Below are 19,935 nucleotides of genomic sequence, written 5' to 3' on the forward strand. Positions count from 1 at the left end.
AGCTGTGTTTGCTTTAAAGCCCCCTCCAGGCATGTCTTCCTATCTTCGTTTCAATTTTAATGTAATTAAATGTTGACAGAATAATGTTTTCTGAACAATATCTTTTTTTTTTTTTTTTGGCCGCACCTCCCGCCTTGTGGGATCTTAGTTCCCCGACCAGGGATCGAACCCGGGCCCCGGCAGTTGAGTGAGAGTGCTGAGTCCTAATCACTGGACCGCCAGGGAATTCCCTGAACAGTATCTTTAATTCATCAGAGCAGACAATAAATCCAGTAAGATGACAGCTCACATACCATTGTCCATACCTTACATATCCTCCATCTGCATCAACTTCAGTGCCTGGCATGTGGTTGATACTTGATAAACGTTTTTTGGGTAGATAAGGAAAAGCTAAATAGATACAAGAGGTATGAAATGAAAGTGTTCATAATCCAAAGTTCCTAAGGTGAGAAATCAGATCTTAAATTGGTTAGTGAATCAAGATTTAATTTGATCCCAAGTTTTGTTATCTTACATGTAGAAACTAGGAAATATTTCATGAAGTTTCTTAGTTTGCGGGAAGTTGCAAGATGAAAGAAAATTGTTACTTTACTATTGAAGTCTTCTAAAGGAACTCCATGAAATGAAGGGAGAAAGAAAATGTAAGATTAAAGACCAAATAGTAGCAGGAAAGATGAAAGCAGGAAGTCACAGGCATATTTGCATTCATCCAGGTTTTACAGAACTACATTAAATGCATTTCAGGGTAAAAATACATCCCCCCACCCCCATTCTCTAAAAATCACATCCTTGCTGGGAAGCTGAGTAAGCAAAGGAGCAGGGCTTCACCTGGGCTCGAAACGGAAGCACTTCCTCCAGGCAGTGGGGAATGTGGCAATTCTGTCCCTCAAGGTCCAGGGGCGACAAGGCCCAGTTCAGTACTGCTGGCTTTGGAAATGAGCAGAGGTAGGGGAAGGTGAGGGTAAAGCTGATCCCACAGACCACTGCATACAATGGGACAGGGGTTTTGCAGTTTAGGAAACAAACAGGACAAAGTCAAAAGTGTATGACTTTTTGGGTAAAAGGAATAAGGAAGTATGAATGAATTTGTGAATTTGCTGAAAGAAAATGATATCTTTGAACTTCCATAAGAATATTAAAATTTCATTCCTCAATCTCATAACAAAGGACAAGGCTTAGTTAACAGTGTAACTAACATTTGCGTCTATGAATACCTCTAAGCTATCAGTTGACCCTTCAGTTAATGAATATTCACTGAGCACGCAAGGGCCAGGCCTTGTGCTGGGCACTCAGGTTATAACTGAACCGGAAGAGCTGTGACTGCCACCAAGGCTGACTTTTCTTAAGAGTGCCATAAACAAGCCAGCAACCTCAAAACTTTCCCAGACATCCCTGCTTGTGATGCTGGCCTGGGCCCTCCCCCTGCTTTGGTCAGTCAAGTTACTGTGTTCTCCAGCCCACCTCTTTGTCCTACTGCCTCAAGCTACCAGAAACAGGTAGTAACAGTTCTGTACTAACTGGAAATGGCTAGAAAATGGCCTTTCGGGCACATTTTTTCCTTGCCTGCTGGCAAAAAGGATTTATATCTCAACACGTACATCACAGCCCACCCTTGGGCATCCTCATGAATGAGACTTTCAGGCAAGGGTGTGGGCACAGGACTTGCGTGCCAGTGGGCAGAGAACTCTGCGTGGCCCTTCACACAGGCCTGGCCGAACACAGCCTTTAGTGTTTAAGCAGTTAGAGTTTTAGGACCAGAAAAGAATCTCACCTTTTAAACAGCAAAACAAAACCAAAAACAAAACCCAAAAAACAAACAAAAAAGCCCGGATGACAGCAAGTTTGGCACAAGAGTATCTAATATTTTTTGGCTGGTACAGATCACATAACACCAAGTTTAGGAATGTAAAAAAAAAAAAACTCCCAAAGAGTTAAAGGAAAGTCCAGGAAAAGATGACACAAATTCCTTTTTGTTTGAGTGGAGTACTTGGGTAAGTTTTCCCTTTTGCACAGAAAAGGATGGCTGAGATGGAAGCCCAGCTGACTTTCACAGAACATGCCTGATTTTTGTTGAAGGTCAACCTAAAATAAAAGAAAATAATTCATTCTCTTCATTTGAGGAAAAAAAGTAAAATACTGAACATAGTTACTTATTTTAACAAGTATTTTAAAAAATTAATTAGTTAATTTATTTGGCTGCACTGGGTCTTAGTTGTGGCATGTGGGACCTAGTTCCCTGACCAGGGATCGAACCCGGGCCCCCTGCATTGGGAGCGTGGAGTCTTAACCGCTGGACCACCAGGGAAGTTCCAACAAGTTTTTCTTATGAATATTAACAAATTGCTATTATTCATGCCACGGCTAAGAGTGAGGCATCACTGGCATCACTTTAGGGCTGAAATGCTTCTTGATTATGTCATAAAGTTGATTCATTTAAGACTAGACCAATGACTTCAGGTATACTTGACTAAACAAAGCTGACAGGGAGTTTATCTTGAACTAATTCACAGATGTGAGAACCATCAATTAGAAAGAGCACAAAGCTCCGTGTCCTTTCTTTCAAATAATAAGGACATAGGGGAACTTCAGATGAGACTATGTGTGTTATGGCCTTACCTAAGAGAACAGACATTAAAGAGATGAGGCTATTCTGTCCTTATTTACTATCATATGCTTAAACTCACTTCAGGCCTTCCCTTCAGGTGTCTGTGCCCTAGGTTCCTTCGAATCCAGTTTTTGAGGCTGTTGATGGAGGCTGTCTAGCTTCTGCATATCTTCTGTAAGACCATTTCTAAGATCCTCGTTGTTTCTCAGAAATTCTTTCACCACTTCCAGTTGATTTAAGATCTGTAAGAAGAAACCATACGATGCACAGCTTAGATAATTTTATAGCAGACTTGAAATTCAGATGAAAAACTTACTAGCTCCAAGACTGGCTCCTGTTCATGTGTCTACCAATAGCTGGTTCTGGGGCCACACAAGGGAGTGTTTGCTTGTCTCCTTAAAATTTTTTGCTTTTAGGGGTTAATATCCAAAATATATAAAGAGGGACTTCCCTGGTGGCGCAGTGGTTAAGAATCCGCCTGCCAGTGCAAGGGACACGGGTTTGATCCCTGGTCCGGGAAGATTCCACATGCCGCGGGGCAACTGGGCCCGTGCTCCACAACTACTGAGCCTGCGCTCTAGAGCCCTCGAGCCACAACTGCTAAAGCCCGCGCGCTCTAGGGCCCATGCTCCTCAACAAGAGAAGCCACTGCAGTGAGAAGCCCGCGCACCACAAGGAAGAGTAGCCCCCGCTCGCCACAACTAGAGAAAGCCTGTGCGCAGCAACAAAGACCCAACGCAGCCAAAAAAAAAAAAAGAATTATACATATATATATGTATACACACACACATACATATATATATAAAAAGAACTCACACAATTCAATAGCAAAAAAAACAGACAACCCAATTAAAAAATGGGCAAAGGACCTGAATAGACATTTTCCCAAAGAAGACATACAAATGGCCAACAGGTACAGGAAAAGGTGCTCAACATCATTAATCGTCAGAGAAATGAAAATTAAAACCACAATGAGGTATCACCTCACACCTGTTAGAATGGTCATCATCGAGAATCCCCTGGCGGTCCAGTGGTTAGGACTCCACACTCTCACTGCCAAAGGCCCGGGTTCAATCCCTGGTTGGGGAACTAAGATCCCACAAGCCATGCGGCACGGCCAAAAAAAAAGAACAGTCATCATCAGAAAGAGGTAACAAATGTTGGCGAGGATGTGGAGAAAAGGGAACCCTCGTACACTGTTGGTGGGAATGTAAATTGGTGTAGCCACTCTGGAAAACAGTATAGAGGATCCTCAAAAACTTAAAAAAGGAACTACCAGGTGATCTAGAAATTCTACTTCTGGGAATATATCTGAAGAAAACAAAAACACCATGCTGAAGAGATGTCTGCATCTCCATGTTAATTAGCAGCATTATTCACAATAGCTAAGACAAGGAAACAACGTGAGGGTCCATCAACAGATGAATGGGTAAAGAAGATGTGGTATATATATATACAATGGAATATTACTTGGCCATAAAAAAGACGAAAATCCTACCATTCGAGACAACATGGATGGACCCAGAGGGCGTTATGCTAAGTTAAGTCAAACAGAGAGAGACAGATATTGTATGATCTCACTTATATGTGGAATCTAAAACAAAAACAAAAAAATAAACTCATATAAAAAGAGATCAAATTTGCAGTTACCAGAGGTGGGAATAGGGAATTGGATGAAGGTGGTCAAAAGGTACAAACTTCCAGTTTACAATATAAATAAGTACTAGGGATGCAATGTACAACACAATGACAATAGTTAACACTGCTGTATGGTATATTTGAAAGTTGTTAAGTGAGTAAATCTTAAGCATTCTTATCACAAGGTAAAAAACATTTTTTTCCTTTTTTTGGTATCTATACGAGATGACAGACGTTAACTAAACTTATTGTGGTCATCATTTCACGATATATGTAAGTCAAATCATTATGCTATATACCTTGAACTTATACAGTGCTGTATATCAATTATATCTCAATAAAACTGGAAAAAAATTTTAAAAGATGATTTTTTTTTTTGCTGTAAAACTTCCTGCATTTGTACGAAAGGGCTATATGTCTATACCTATGTGTGTGTGTGTGTGTGTGTGTATACACATATATATGCACATACGTATACATACACATACACATATATGTATATATAAAAATAAAGCCCTTTCATTTTGAATTTTGTACCCATTTATTATGATTAAATACATTTACACATACACATATGTATATACACACACATATACACAAATGTATACACTTACATATAATGCTTTCATTTTGAATTTTGTACACATTTATTACTAGTAAATATGTATACATATGTACATTTATTACTATTCAATATTTATAAAATATACATACATATTTACTAGTAATAAATATACTGGTACAAAATTCAAGATGAACACAGGGTACAACGTAAGAAGTTGGTCCTCTTCCACATCCTGTCCCCAGTCACCCAGCTCCTCTTAAAGGTGACCACAATGAAGTTTCTTGTCTCTTCCAGAGATATTCCATGCATTTACACGTGAGCATATATGTATATATGTGCACACCTTTTTAAAATTTCAGCTTTGAGACATAATTGGCACATACACATTTTTAAAAACACAAATGGCAGCATATTAGACACTGTTCTTCAACTGATTTTTTTCTATATCAGATTATAAAGAGTGGCCTCGTTATTTTTTTTAATGGCTGAATAGTTTTTCAGTTATGGATGTCTCATATATTAACATATTATTTCAAACCTTCTGCTAAGAGAAATACTGCTGCAGTAACTAACCTGGGACATGTGTCATTTTGCATAAAGTGACAAGCTATTTGTAGGATCTGTTTTTAGAAGTGGAATGCAGTTTTAATTGATAGAGTTTTCTGTTTTAATGTTAATAGATTTTGCCAAAACTGTCATCTCTAGAGGCTATACCAATTTAAACTCCCACCAGTAACATACTTCCTGACATTTAAACTAATAAAAGCATGTATTCTTAGAATAGTACCACGGAAGTGTTTTCACTCGGCTTATCCAAGGATACCCTCACTGGTCACTGTGCTTATTACAAAGAAGAGAGTTATTAATATTTTGGGGTGTGGTGAATTGTTTAAAATGAGGGACCCCCAATTCCAAGCTAAGTCAAGATGATCGACATCTAACGAAGGAAAGTGGTGGAGTACCCTACTCTTAGCAGAGTGGTGGTTCTTAAACTTTAGAGATATACACAATTGACTCTGGTGCAGTAGGGCTAGGGCAGAACCTAAGCAGGCACCAGGTTATTGTGATGCCAGCGAATGAGACGGTCGGTTGCAGAACGATGGCTGCCAGGGATGGGAGGGAGGGGAAGACTGGCTAGGGCTTGTGGCCAGGATGAACAGGGAACAGGGAGGGCCAGGGTGGAGCTGAGGATGACCAGAGGTCTTCAGATAGGTTACTAGGTAGATGGGGATGTGCCCTTCAGCTGGAGCTGTTTATTACATGGCTAGAAACAAGCCTACAGCTCCTGAAAGATACCTGGGCTTTAAATAATAAATCTGGAAACCATAAAAACGTGAAATGAAGATTACATCAATGCCATAATTCACAGTGTACATTAGTAATTGCGGGTACTGCACCGTTAGCACTCACTGACTGTGCCGGGTGCTCTAGATGCACCCCAGGGTTCTTCCCATTCCTTGGTTCCCATCAGATGCCCGAGACCATGCCAGCCTGGTCTGTGCACCACACATACCCTGCAAGATGGAGTGGGGTCCTCCCTTCCCATAGACCTTCTCATTTGATGACTTGGGAGCTATGATCCTTTGTGCTGTCACCTCCCGACCCTCTCTGCTCTTGAAATGTGCTCAAGAGGCGTGATTATTTTAGCTTGGGGGGAGGAGAAAGAGTCAAAAGGAGTTTTTAAAAAAATTGATTAAGAATGGGGAAGGCTTGTGCACATTTATATGTTAAATGGGAAAAGGAAGTAAAGATGGAAAAACAAAGTGCTAGAAAAGTAGTCAGACAGACTTGGATATTGAAGCCCAGCTTTGCCACTTAACTAGCTGTGTGACTTTGGGCAAGACACTTGATCTCTCTGAGCTTACTTCCATATATGCAAATATAGGATGATGACACCAACGCCACCAAGCATTCCTGTGAGGATTAGAAATAATCTACTAAAAGCACCTAGCACTGTGTCTGGTACATTCCTCCCTTCCAACAATCATTTAACAAAAGTGTACCGAGAGTCTACTATGTGCCAGGCAGGCACTGTTCTAGGCAAAAGATGCTTAGCGCCTCCATACTCCCAGGCACTTAAGCCAAAACCCTTGGACGTGTCTTTGACGCCTTTCCTTCTCTCACACACCACACGTGCCCCGCTTCTCACCACCTCTACTCTTCACCCTTCCACCCTGGTCTGAACCACCACCTCTCTGACCTGGTACCCGCGGCAGCCTCCTAATGTCTCCCTGCTTCCATCGTTGGCCCCCGGCCCTGCATCCTCCACACGGCGGCCAGCGTGCTCCCTTCATCGTTCTGCTGCTCAGAACTCAGTGCGGCTGCCGTCTCAGGAGGAAGAGCCTGGATCCTCCCAACGGCCCACAAGGCTTCCGTTCTCTCAGCTCCTCACCGCACTCCAGCCACCCTGCTTAGCTTGCCCTGCCCTCCGCCCGAGTGCTCCTCCTCCAGAAGCGCACACGGCTGCTCCGCACCTCCTCCACGGTATCGCTAAGTCTCAGCCTCCCAGTGGGGCCTGCCTGGCCACCCCACGCGGCCCAGCCCCCACCCCAATTCGGCCACTCCTGAGCCCCACACCCTGCTGCACACAGTCCTCCTCCTTCTACCTCGCCGCGTCATTACTTATTATGCTGACCGGTTACCGTCTGTTTTGTTCACTGATGCACGCCGAGCTTCTAGAACTGCGCCTGGCAAGTAGTAGGCACTCACTCATGAAATAAATCTGCACTATAACCAATGGAGTGTCACTTCCCTCCTTTCCCTGCCTCGACTGCATTCTGTCACTTTCTCCCTGAGTTTCCCCCTGAAAGCGCCACCCCCCCAACCAGGGTTTAAGAAATCAGTAATGATTTTAAAGAATGTGCAAGTTCTCTGCATGTTTTTTAGCCACTTACTGCGCTCAACGTTCTTCGGCTGAATTTTGAACCCCCCAGATCCTAACAGAGCACCAAGGGCCGGCAGGCGTATGTGAAGGGCTCTTGGGTGGCAGCTGCTGCTCCCATTTGGCTCCGAGGCGGACCGCATTTTACAATCACAGTTATGCACGCATAGTGTATTTTAATGGGAGCCCCCTTTTATAATGTTATTTATCATTAAGGCTCGCCAATTGGACAGAAAAGAATGGAGATGATGAGCTCTCTCTGCTTCGTGGTCCCTGGCACTCACTCCCGTGCTCCTTGATGCCTTTGGGGGGACTGTCGTACTAAATCACCACCATTAACCATTTCTTCTCAACTTGGCTTTCCAACCCAAGCCCTGCTGTTTTAATGAACACAAGAAACAGGTCTTGCTAAACATTCACAGAATAAGTGCCGTGGTCATAATACAACCACTGCATTTCTTGATTCCTAATTGCACATGTTTTTCATATTTTAACATCTCGAATGAGAATGCACCTTACCATTGATAGTGTCTTACAGTAAATTGGCAGCATTTTTTTTTTCTTACAAGTGACTGAATTAATGGTGTGTCTTGCAATTCATAGTGTTTTAGAGTCACTGAAATTTGGTTTATCAAATCCTCTGACTTTGGAGACTAACCCAAAAGAACATGAATAATCGTGTTTGGTGCTGAACTTTCAAAAGAGGTCTGTTCCACACATCGTGGAAAGCCATCCTTCAGCTTCTCAAAGATAACGTGCCAACCAATCCGAACTTACATTTTGATCAACTGAAATATCAAGAGAAATGCCACGGTCCACTGAACAGAAAGCATGAAAAACGAGAATTTATCACCTTTATCTAGAGACTTTGGGACTCAGAGGACAAGCCAATTAACCCCAATTTCCTCTCTGTAAAACAGAGATAATGAAGGGTCGAAATTTACAATTGCTAGCTGCTCGGTGACATGAGAGCTGCTGCACAGCACGTGGGAAGGCAGGCCCAGGGCCAGAGCGGGAAGACCCCCGGGCCAGCCCTCATACCCCAGCAGTGAGGCCTTGAGCCCATCAGCGCCTGCCCCTTAGGGTCGCTATAAAGCAGGGTATTACCAGGGTCCCTTCCCGCTCCCACCTTGCAGAGACTCCTGGTTTCAGCGTGTTGCTACTGATGCATTTTGCTCTTTGTTACACAAACAGGAAAAGAACTGCAGCTCCCTCAAGAAAGAGGAGAGAATTTCTGATGACTCAGGGACCATGAGCCTGATCCCCCGGTTTTCTTCTGTCGTCTGACTCTGCTTTTAAAAAGAGCAGCGGAAAGAAAACTGGGGATGGTTCTAATGGCATTTTAAAGTAAAGCCAGATGAGGGACTTCCCTGGTGGTCCAGTGGCTAAGACTCCGCACTCACAATGCAGGGGGCCTGGGTTCGCTCCCTGGTCAGGGAACTAGATCCCACATGCCGCAACTAAAAGAGCCCGCACGTCGCAACTAAGACCCAATGCAGCCAAACAAATAAATATTTTTTGAAAATTAAAAAAAAAAAATAAAGCCAGATGAAACAGATGGATTTAGAAAACAGCTTTAACAGCCTTATTCGTCACTTTAAATACCTATGGTGTGCCAGGGTGGGTGCACCCCCCAAACCACTGGTACCCAGTCCCTGTGCTAAAGGAGCTCATCAAGCTGAGTGAAGCACCTGGGTCAAGGTCAGAAGTTAACATAGGCATATGGACCAGTACGGAGCATGGCCTAAAAAATGAAATACACACTTTGTATTAAAACACGCTGTGTTTCACGAGGTAGCCAGTAAAACTACTTTCCTCGGACAAGGTAGAATGGAGAGGTAAAATGATCTGTCTAAGACATCCTGGGAATCTGGAATTCTAATCCAGCAAGTGCTGGGCTATTTCTGAACCTTACCAAAATATAATTCTACTACTGTTAGTTTTTTTTAGTATCTTGCATGTAACAAAGGGGACTCATACCTCCTGTACTTGAGACGATCATTAGCTTGCAGTGTCCTGAGCTAGAATCCTTTAACCCCTCCTTCGCCGCCTCCTGCCAGCCCCGAGCCACGCCCCAAGTAATCTAACCAGCCACTGCGAGCCGTCAGCTCGGCCCCAGTAGTGCCTCCAGCACCCGGCTCCTCCCCCACACCTCTAGCTTCTGTCCTCTTTCTCTCACCCTCACACAACTGCAAGAGCCTCCTGGCTTGTCTCCAACCTCCAAGTGCCATTAAGACGTCACTTTCTAAAAGCCCTATCTGATCTATTCATTTACTCTCTCTTGATTTAAAACCTCTGTTGGCTCCCAACTGCTTTTTGGGAATAAGGTCCAAACCCCATAGTGAGGCATAGAAGACCTTTCAAAATACAGCTTCGACCTACCTGACCACCCTCACATCCGACCATACCTCCCTCCTACGCTCGCCTCGTCACTGTCTGGCCCAGGCTAGTCTTTCAAATGCCTTCTGCCAAGAATGCTCTTCTGCTCTTGCCAATTTGCCGAACTCTGATTTCATTCTTAGTCCCAGCTCAACGGCGCCTTCTCAGCAAAGCCTTTTTCTGCAATCCCCCCTCTGAGCTGCAGACACTCGCAGGAGCCTGCGGTTCAGGATTCTGTGGTCGCCCTTCCTGTGGTCTTCCACTCTGTGGCACATATTAGGCACCCAAATGTTTGCTGATGGAGTGAAAACATTTGTTTAAGGGTAACAGTAATCTGTGCCAAAAGAATATCCATTTCTGGAAATTATTTGACTTTTAAAGCAGAAACATAACCGTTAATAAGTTAAAATGTGCTACTCTTCCTCCCTGGTGCCTTTCTTTGTTTTGTTTACTCACACAGAGGATATAATGCTTTTTTTTTTTTTTTTTACCTCTTCAGGCAACACCTCTTGTCCTTTTGCTTGAAGATATAGCTCTTGAAGTTTTTCCTTTAGTAATTCCATCTCTATCTCGTTTACTTGGTGCTCACTCAGGTAAACTCCTGTTTCATAGTCACACCCATCTGGCTGATCTTCCTCAGGGATGTAAACAGCCCAGTCAGATGTCAACAGCTGTTGGGTTACCGAATATATGAACTGATTGAATGTAAAAGATATTCCCCAAAAAAAAAAGATATTCTACTCGGTTACTCAAAGAATTTGTATTTAAACATCGTTGACTGGATCCATTCTAATAACATCCCGTGACCACAGAAAAGCTGCTCAGCCCAATCACAATTCTGACTTCATATCAATATTGTTCCCCTGCTTACATTCTAGAATTTTGTTTAAATCTAATAAGCTTCAAATTCTAAATGAGTGACTGTGGTTCCTTTTTTTCCCCCTTAGTTCTTTATGCCAGAACTGTTAAACGTGATTTTATACCTTTTCTATTTGGGAGTATACCGCCACAATCTCTGGGATATTCTTAAATTCATTCAGAAAATTTTGGATCTTCATCTGAAAATCTCGAAGCCACACAGAAGACACTTTCATCTCTGAAGAGTGCATGATCTCGTTACGACACTTAATCACCTACAGAAAGACAAAAAAAGAGAAAAGCCTTCAAAGGCCAATAGTGGGGTAAACTGAGATTTTGTAGTTCCAGAGAAAGACTATTGAAAGGCCTTGTTAATTCTAAAATCCACAAGTGTGCGGCCTGCGGGGGCTGTCAAGGCTTGAGGGGGATGTTCAACCCCCGGCCACTTGAATAAATTAATTGGGGTAAGAAATACAAACAAGCCTACAACTGTCATTAGTCCTTGAAATCTTGTGGCTGGGTGGTATCTCTCGCACAATCCCCCAAATGCCCTAACTTAAAACCACCTGCCAAAGAGCAAGACTATTGGCTACTGGCTCTGAGAATACCCGAAGGCCGAAGCAGACAATGCAAAAGTCTTAATATATAATTCATGCCAAGTCTTCTACACTCTTGGTTAAAAGCTACCAAAGGGGTTGATTTTATACTGTGATAGTTTTTGAGTCTGCTGATGATAAAGGATTCTCAGTCCTTTCAGCTGCTGGCATGCTAGCAAAATATACATGCATTTTCTCTACATATTATAAATAATCCAGGTATGCTATATAGCCTTTTCAAGGATCCTTAGAGTAACAAATGTGCCAGAGCTGTTCTCTGGTGAAACGGAGATAGTCTAAATCTCCCAGAGGAAGTCTGACAAGCGTAGCGATCTGTTCTGACACTGTTTATCCATTAGTGTTTCTATTTTCTTCAGTTCTAGGTAAACTGGTCTAGGTAAATTGCAACTGTTCAGCCAATGAGATTTGAGAAGGGCAGGATTCAAATGCTGGCATCCAGTGGACAGAATGACGCATTACTCTGCATTTGTTTTTTTTTTTAATATGGAAGATTACTTTGCTTCTGTTTATGGCAGAACAGGGAAGAGAAATTTGAGGCTCGTCGATTTAGTGGCAAACAGTGCAACAGCAGGTTGTTGGAAAAGTTCAACAGGGGAGGGTGGAAGGGTCAGTCTCCCGCCTGCATTTGCACAGGGGTTCTGGGACATCACAGAAGGTGCATGTGATGTGAGCCCTGCTTGCCTGCTCAGCGATGACAACTGTGGACCAAAGTCTAACTCCTTCGCACACCACTGTCTGGGGAGAGCCGTAAGCTCTGCCCACACGGCTGCTTTAGCAGCACGGGGTGTGGCTCCTGGCTGGTCTTCACAGTACCCACCCCACCGACTCTGTCTGCTTTTCAGTCTGACAGTTCTTACCTCTGTGACTTTCTTTCGATCAACCTCGAAGTGATCACAGGAGTTGATGAGACTTAGAAGAGCAACCGCGTCACATTCCTCGGGTCGTGTTTTGTCTGCCAGTCCTCGGGGCATGAAGGCCTGCAGCAGGGGAGGCCCAAGGGGCACCTGAGTCTCCTCCGACCCTAGGAGACATCTATCTATATGGGGCTAGTGGGACAAATGTTATGTGCCTGTTCCGCAAATGATGACTGCAACTCTCTTACTGGGGTTTCAAGTTAGAGCCTCATGAGTCCAAAACACAAGTCGGGAAACAGTGCGGCAGCCAAGCCTCAGCCCAGGGCAATAACTGAAGAGTTGCTCTATCTGTCCACTTGCTATTAGAGACACTTATACGCTTGACCTAATTGTCCTTTCTTAATGGCATATAAGCAGGAGGCAGGGGTAGAAAGCACCCTTTTCTTTTCCTTACTGAAGTTTCAGTGGCTGAGTTGTTAAAGAAGATTTAAAAGTAATAGTTACTCCCAAGTGGACACTTTAAAATTACTCGAGAAAGTTCAGTATGGTAGTAGAAAGTTAAAGAGTCTGGGCTTTGGAATGCGACAGAGCTGGGGTGCAAATCCCAGCTGTGCCACTTGTCAACTGTGTGACCTTGGGCAAGTTACCTATCCTCGGATTCCTCATCAGTAAATGGGGGCTAACTGTCCTCATCTACCTTGAAGGATGTTTCGGGAATTAAATGAGTTAATGCGGGTAAAGCACTTGCACGGTGCCTGCCACATGCTAATACACAGGTCACAAATGTTGGCAATTATTATGCTGATGGTGCAAGGTGAGCAGGACCTACACAGGCGTTACAGACGGGGTCCCAGGGTTTGAGATACTAGATACAACAGAACGGCCTCATTCTAGCATGAGCTTGCCTTTTGTAGCACTTTATGGTGTGTACCCCCCAAATGGTGTCATAGCAAGGCTTGGGCATATTTCTTTCCTGAAGTATTTCCAAATTTACATCTGAAGGCAACAAGTTTACCAAGCTACGAAGCTCAAGAGTACATTCCTGCCAAGGGACTAGAAGAGATGACATATGAAAAATGACTCGCAAAAAAAGAACTCTAAATAAAGAGACCTTCCTACAGGGCTGCTCATGGTGCTATTCTGAAAAAGGCACGTGGTATGGGCCGACACCCCCCAAGGAGAGTCAGGGCTCTGCTCCTGATGGTGGTAGAATCACACACCTCGGCCTCACGTAATTGAGAAGAATTCTACACACACTGAATGGCCACTATCAAAAGGTACAGTAGCCAAGACCATCACTGTCTCTGGCCAACCCGCTGAAAGAAGTAGATTATGGATGTTACAAATGTTAACAAAGAACTTAACTAATGTATCACGGGCAAACTAAATTGATGCAATAGAGGAAAAAAAGAAGAAGAAAAGAAACACTGCTTATTCCAACTGTGGCTGAGAGGAACATCCAAAGTGGGAGGGGCCTTAGTTGCCTCAAAACCAAGCAGAGTTTTTCTTTCCCATTACAAGGTATGTCCAGTCTGGCATTTTCTCACCAATATAAACCTGTCTCTCCCACGTCAAGGTTTTATTCTAGTACTTCTTTCCTTTCCTCAGAACCAGAAGCCAACATAGAGGCTCTGCCGCCTCCTTGCCTCTGAAAGCTGTTTCTTAAAATGGTATCGCCTACCGCCAGGTTCCGTATGTGACAAGCACTGGGTGAGAAACACACGTTATTGCCTCTCACTACCCCCTCCTGTCTCTTCACTGAGTGGCAGGAGACAAGGTTGGAGAAATAAACAGGGGCCAGAACATGCTGGGCCTTACTGGCCTTAACAAGGAGTTTGGAGTTTATTCTAAGGACATCGGGAAGCCATCCAAGGGTTTTGGGCAAAGGAAGAAAGCGATCTGATTCCCACATGAAGACCGCACATCCTGCTGTGTGAAGGACCAACCAGGGGTGAGCAGAGCAACAGAGGTGGCCAGGTGGGAAGCTGGCAGGAGAGGGGGCGAGAGCTGTGATGTACAGATGGCGAGGAGGATTCCAAAAATAATTTGCTCGTACAAATAAGAGGGGTGGTGGGGGGAAACAGATGAAGCAAGAATGATTGTAGGTAGTTGGTGGTGGGGCATGGGCGCAGGCTGGCGGGGAGAGATGAAGAGTCCTGCTTGAGAAGTAAAGACGAAGTACCCAGGAGGTGATCAAGTGGAGGCATCAAGTAGCAGCTGGGTATGGGCCTCCAGAGCGCAGAAGAGTGCAGAGCTAGGGGTACGAATCTGGGAGCCGTCAGCAGAAACGTAGTATTTAATATTTCACTCCACGGGCCTGGGCAGTATCACCAGGGGAGAAGGCGGGGTGGGGAGGGACAGAAAAGGCCGGAGGAAGGCCAACCGACACTCAGAAGGAGGCTAAGGAGGAGCCGGGGAGACAGGAGGAAACCCAGGAGGGGAGGCTGTCACAAAGCCAGGGCTGTTTCAAGAAGAGTGGCCGGCAGTGCGGCAGTGCCGAATATCTGAGAGGTAGGAAGGACGAGGCCAGAGAACTGAAGGTCACGCGTGCCCCTGACAAGACATGCAGTGGAGTGGCGGGGCAGAAGCCAGAGGGGAGTGGGTTGAAGAGTCAACGGGACCTGCATGAACCCTGAAAAGAGAATTAGGCATAAAGCACTTTTTGAGAAGTTCTACTGGGTATGTATATGGGAGGCAGTTAGAGAAATGGGAAGACAGCTGGACGGAATGGATGAAGGAAGTTTTTCTTTCTTTTCAAATTTTATTTTCCAACTATTCACTCAATTTTTTTTTTAAAGCTTTATTAAGATGTAATTCACATACCATATAATTCACCCATTTAAAGTACACAGTTCTTCATGGAAAAGACTCTGACAAGTACAGGTTTCTGGTAACTGACTATACTACTGAACTGAATGAATAAGCATTTTCAGAACTCTAATGAAAAACTGATGAACTCATAAAAGTGCTAACAAAAGATCAAGATGAAAAAAAAAATTAATTACATGGGACTGAGTGAACTGATGAGGATGATTATAATTTTTGTGACTTTCTGTTTGAATTAAAAAAAAAAATCCCACAAGGACTCAGAAGCAAAAAATATACAAATCAATTATCACTGCAAAGTAAAGGAGCTGTTACAGTGGAGGATTACTGGACTGAATGTCAATATTATGACATAGTCTGAGTGTGTCTCATGTTTGGTAATTGCAATCACTGTTGCTTTTGTTGTGGTCATCCATGTACAATGCTTGGTGTCAGTCTATTTATCTCTTGTAAAAATAAAATACAGTGTTTGTGTGTGAAAAAAAAAAGAATGTGAATACAGGGAACTTTGGGAAACTAGAAAATCTAGAAAGGATTCATTGATAATTATTTATTTTCAATGAATAAAATAAAATGTAATAATATGGCTAAAAAAATAAAGTACACAGTTCTTTGTGATGACATGGATGGATCTTGAGGGCATTATGCTAAGTGAAATAAGTCAGACAGAGAAAGACAAATACCATATGATCTCACTTATTCGTGGAACCTAAAACAAAAACCCGAGCTCGCAGATGCAGAGAACAGACTGGTGGTTGCCAGAGGTGGGGGGTGGAGGAGTGGGCAAAATAGGTGAAGGGGGTCAAAAGGCACCAACTTCCAGTTATAAAATAAATAAGTCCTGGGGATGTAATCCACAGCATGGTGACTATAGTTAATAATACTGTACTGCAGTATTTGAAAGTTGCTAAGAGAGTAGGATCTTGAAAGTTCTCATCACAAGAAAAAAAAATTTGCAACCACACATGGTAGTGGACATTAACTAGACTTACTGTGGTGATCATTTCACAAAGTATATAAATATCGAATCATTATGTTGTATACCTGAAATTAATATAACATTATAGTCAATTACACCTCAATAAAAAAATTAAGCATTTACAGTTTAGTGGTTTTCAGTATATTCACAGAGCTGCACAACTATCACCACAATTTTAGGACATTTTCATCACCCCAAAAAGAAACCCTCTACCCATTAGCTATTGCCCCCTCTCTCCTTCAGGCCCTGGCAACCACTAATCTACTTTCTGCCTCTATAGATTTGGCTATTCTAGACATTTCATATAAATGGAATCATACAATATATGACTGGCTTCTTTCACTTAGCATAATGTTTTCAAGGTTCATGCAATACTGTAGCATGTATCAGTACTTCATTCCTTTTTATGGCTAAATAATATCCCATTGTATGGACAGACCACATTTTGGTTATCCATTCATCAGTTGATGGACATGTGTGTTGTTTCCACCTCTTGGCTATTGTGAAGAGTACGGCTATGAACATTCGTGAACAGGTTTTTGTGTGGACACGTTTCCACTTCATCAGGTATGTACCTAGGACTGGCACTGCTAAGTCATATATTAACTCTATACTGAATCTCTTTTTTTAAAAAATTGAATAAACCAAGGCAGTACTAAGGCTATTTGTATGGTGATGGGAGTAAGCAGGGAGGTCGGAAGAGTGGAGACTCAAAGTCCTTGGGCAGGTGGGAGGGGATAAGGTCCAACACTCAAGTGGAGGGACAGGGCGGTAAGAGGAGAGACGCCCTTCCTCATTTGTAGCAGAAGGAAGAAGATGGTGCACATGGAAGTAGGTCGGTAGGTCTGGTAAAAAGATAAGAAAGCGAGAGCAAGGTTAGCAGCTGGGATTGCAGGTGGGGGAACAGGAGTGGGAGCTCGGCGGAGGAGAGGCAGCAACAGTTGTCTCCGGGAACAGGAGGCTACGGAGAGACAGGGCCAGACTGCTGGACTCGTGATCAAGAACTGAAAGCGAAAGATCCCTCGAAAGATTCTTCCCCAGAGCAGCAGGTGTGGTGTCATCAGGGCTGGAGCTGAGCCTGGCAAGTGCAGAGAAAGGAGGAAGAAGACCGAGACAACTGCAAGGGACTGAACAGAATGATGGACTGTGGAATCTGGGCTGGCTGAGGAAGCAAAGGAAGCTGGGAGGGCAGAGGCTGCTGGGGATTGGGAAAGCAGTGGAAGCCTCAGAGCTGTGGACGTTGGAGAGGGACGAGGGGTGGGGCAGAGGTGGGGGCGGGTTGAATAAGTACGCCGAGGGCAAGCAGGATGTTGGACACCGCAGCTCCCTGTGCTGACACAGTCCGGGTGTAAGTATGCAAGTGGGGGGCTGAGGTCGAGAGGATCACAGGATGCTCGAGCGGGGAGTCCAGCTTGGAGAGAGAATATACACATGTGGTTGGACTAGGTCTGCGGGTGACGGCAATGAAGAAGGGAAAGAGTGGCAGAAACAGGTGGCATGGGCTTCAAGAGGATTCTGAGGGTATGAAAGCAGCGACAGAAAACAAACAGGTGAGGGACGGTCGTAGCAAAGGGTAGAGTTTTAAGTTTTCTTCTTTTCTAAGTAAAAGCAAAAGTTGGCAATTCTATGGCAGCAACAAACAGGAGGGGGAGAGGGTATGGTGGGTTTACTGGACCACGATAGCCAAAAGTCTGGGGGCCACCGATATAGTCCAACTTCCTCATTTTTGAGGTTAGGGAACAGAGGCTGGCCCAATGGTGCACCACAGCAGCTGAGCGGAGATTCTGATCCCTGCTTCCCAGGCACCAAGCCTGTGCCTGCTGGTAACTAGCATGTAGACTGACTCCAGAGGCGAATTTGTGTTAGGAGGCTACTTCGACTCCCCCTACCCCCCTCCTACTGGGCTTCTGGCACATATCAAAAAGTCAAAAAAAATTCTTCAATCAGCCCAGCTAGTAAGTCACATCGCCAAGATCTGAAAACGGGCCGAAGAGTCCCCTTTTATCTGGCTGCCTACCCCACCCCTACCTCCCCAAAGTTTTACTCCTTAGCTAGGCACTTAAGGTCCTTTCTATCTTAGCCCCAACTTCCCTTGGCTTATTCTGCCATCCTCATGGCACCCTACAGACAAAGTGAGCTACTCAGGGAGCCTACCCTCAAAACGCCTTGCCTGCCTCTCCCTCTGTGCCTGTGCCCATGATGCTCGCTCTACATCTTGACCCAGCGTCTCTTGTTGAAATCTTCTACTTTACTAAGCTGCGTTGGGGTCCGATATAACAGCCCTGAGCCGCCTAGACACTACACCCTAGATCAAAAGCCCAATCTCTCTCTGCATCTGTTTATGGGGCCCCAGCTCCCACACAGACCCAACAGACGCCCCGGGCTCCAGGAAACTCCTACCTGGTGGGCCAACTCCTCCTACCCTCCCGACCGCAGGTGCTTACCTTGGCCACCTCCCAGGCGTCGACCGGCCAGCGGACCGGCCGGCAGTTTCCCCAGTGGACGTCTCCATTTCTGCTGGTGTGATGTTTCAAAATCTCCCGTTTCCACTCTGCGCACACCTGACACTGAGGCTGAAACTACAGGGGGCGGCGGTGAGGAGGGGCCCGGGAGGGAGGGGCGGCGTCTGGGCATCTGAACCCCAGGCACGGCGGTCGGCCCGGCTCCGGGGAGGGCACGAGACCCTGCGCCCGCGGACGGGGTGAGGGGCGACGGTCAAGACCCCGGGCCGGGTGCTCACCTGGCGGGCGCGCGGGCTGCACTGCGAGCCGCTGCGGCAGGCGGCGCGGGGGCCCAGGCCGGGGGCGGCGGCGAGCAGGCTGCGGTGGAAGGCGAGCACCTCGCGGCCGACGAAGCCCTGCAAGCAGCCGCGTAGCAGCAGCAGGCAGTGACCCGCCTTCACCCAGTTCTTGTACTCGGCGCAGTTGAGGCGCGCGGCCAGCTCAGAGAGAACCATGCCGGGACCCAGCCCGCGGGGCCACGGAGCGAGGGGCGGGGGCGGACGGTAGTGCGCAGGCGCGGAAGCCTGGGCGCGCCCGAGGCGACGGCGGCGCTGTGGGCGTGGCCCCGCCCGAAGGCGCCCCGGATTCCCCCAACCCCCAGGCGGCAGGGAGTTCTAGTTTCCGGGGCACGTCGGCCCCACCCGCGTCTTAGATGACGACCGACGCGTTATGTGCTTTGTCTGGTGCTCGCCCAGGAAGCCTCTACTCTGTTCCCTTAAACTGAGACCTCGCCAGCCAACGATTGGGCTCCCTCTCCTGAAGCCTGTGCTCCTGTTTTGTGGTTTTTTTTATTGTAGAGGTGTAAGAGGGTGCTCAAGACACAGTTCTTGAATTACTTATGTTCCTTGCGTTATACGATTCTAGAAAGTTTACTTAACTGGATCCTAAGCCCGCAGGTTGGCTGTAGCCTATCTGGACATTAGTGAAATTTGACCGTTGGCTGTCTGCACCGCGCACCTGTTATGCGCCTGCGGTGTGCCAAGGCGACACAAAGCTCAAAAACATCCGCCATTGGGCTACCTAGCAGAGGCAAACAGGACGGACGACACATCACCCGGATTCTGGAGGGCTGCATCGCCTCGAGTGGGATGAGGACTTCTTCCACCATGGTCTTGAAGCATCGAGCTTAGATGATTTAGTACTCTTCGTCATATGATAATTAGAGCTCCTTGCATAAGGTAATCTGAGTTAAGTTCCAAATAAGTGCCATGAGGGTCAGAAGGCAATGGCTT

General features: G+C 45.4%; 1 protein-coding gene across 3 annotated transcripts; it reads right to left on the reverse strand.

Moving 5' to 3' along the window:
* Positions 1-207: 207 nt before the first annotated feature.
* On the reverse strand, positions 208-19,219 carry LOC309652566 (uncharacterized protein CXorf38). 3 transcript variants are annotated; one of them, XR_014258783.1, is made up of 8 exons: positions 18,943-19,219; positions 18,647-18,781; positions 12,401-12,520; positions 11,052-11,201; positions 10,560-10,763; positions 2,685-2,847; positions 1,772-2,082; positions 208-390 (listed from the first exon to the last, which is right to left on the reverse strand). XR_014258783.1 is itself a non-coding variant. In XM_082446635.1 (7 exons), the coding sequence occupies exons 1-6, from the start codon at positions 19,156-19,158 to the stop codon at positions 2,686-2,688; spliced, it is 987 nt and encodes a 328-aa protein (XP_082302761.1). In that variant the 5' UTR covers positions 19,159-19,219; the 3' UTR covers positions 208-2,082; position 2,685. The 3 variants fall into 3 exon arrangements, 2 of the variants coding, with proteins under 2 accessions (XP_082302761.1, XP_082302762.1); XM_082446635.1 differs by having other exon boundaries at positions 208-2,082; XM_082446636.1 differs by having other exon boundaries at positions 208-2,082; positions 10,560-10,739; positions 18,943-19,217.
* Between the last annotated feature and the right edge of the window lie 716 nt (positions 19,220-19,935).

This window comes from Balaenoptera physalus, assembly GCF_965194825.1.
Source record: "Balaenoptera physalus genome assembly, chromosome: X".
Classification (NCBI taxonomy): Eukaryota; Metazoa; Chordata; class Mammalia; order Artiodactyla; family Balaenopteridae; genus Balaenoptera; species Balaenoptera physalus.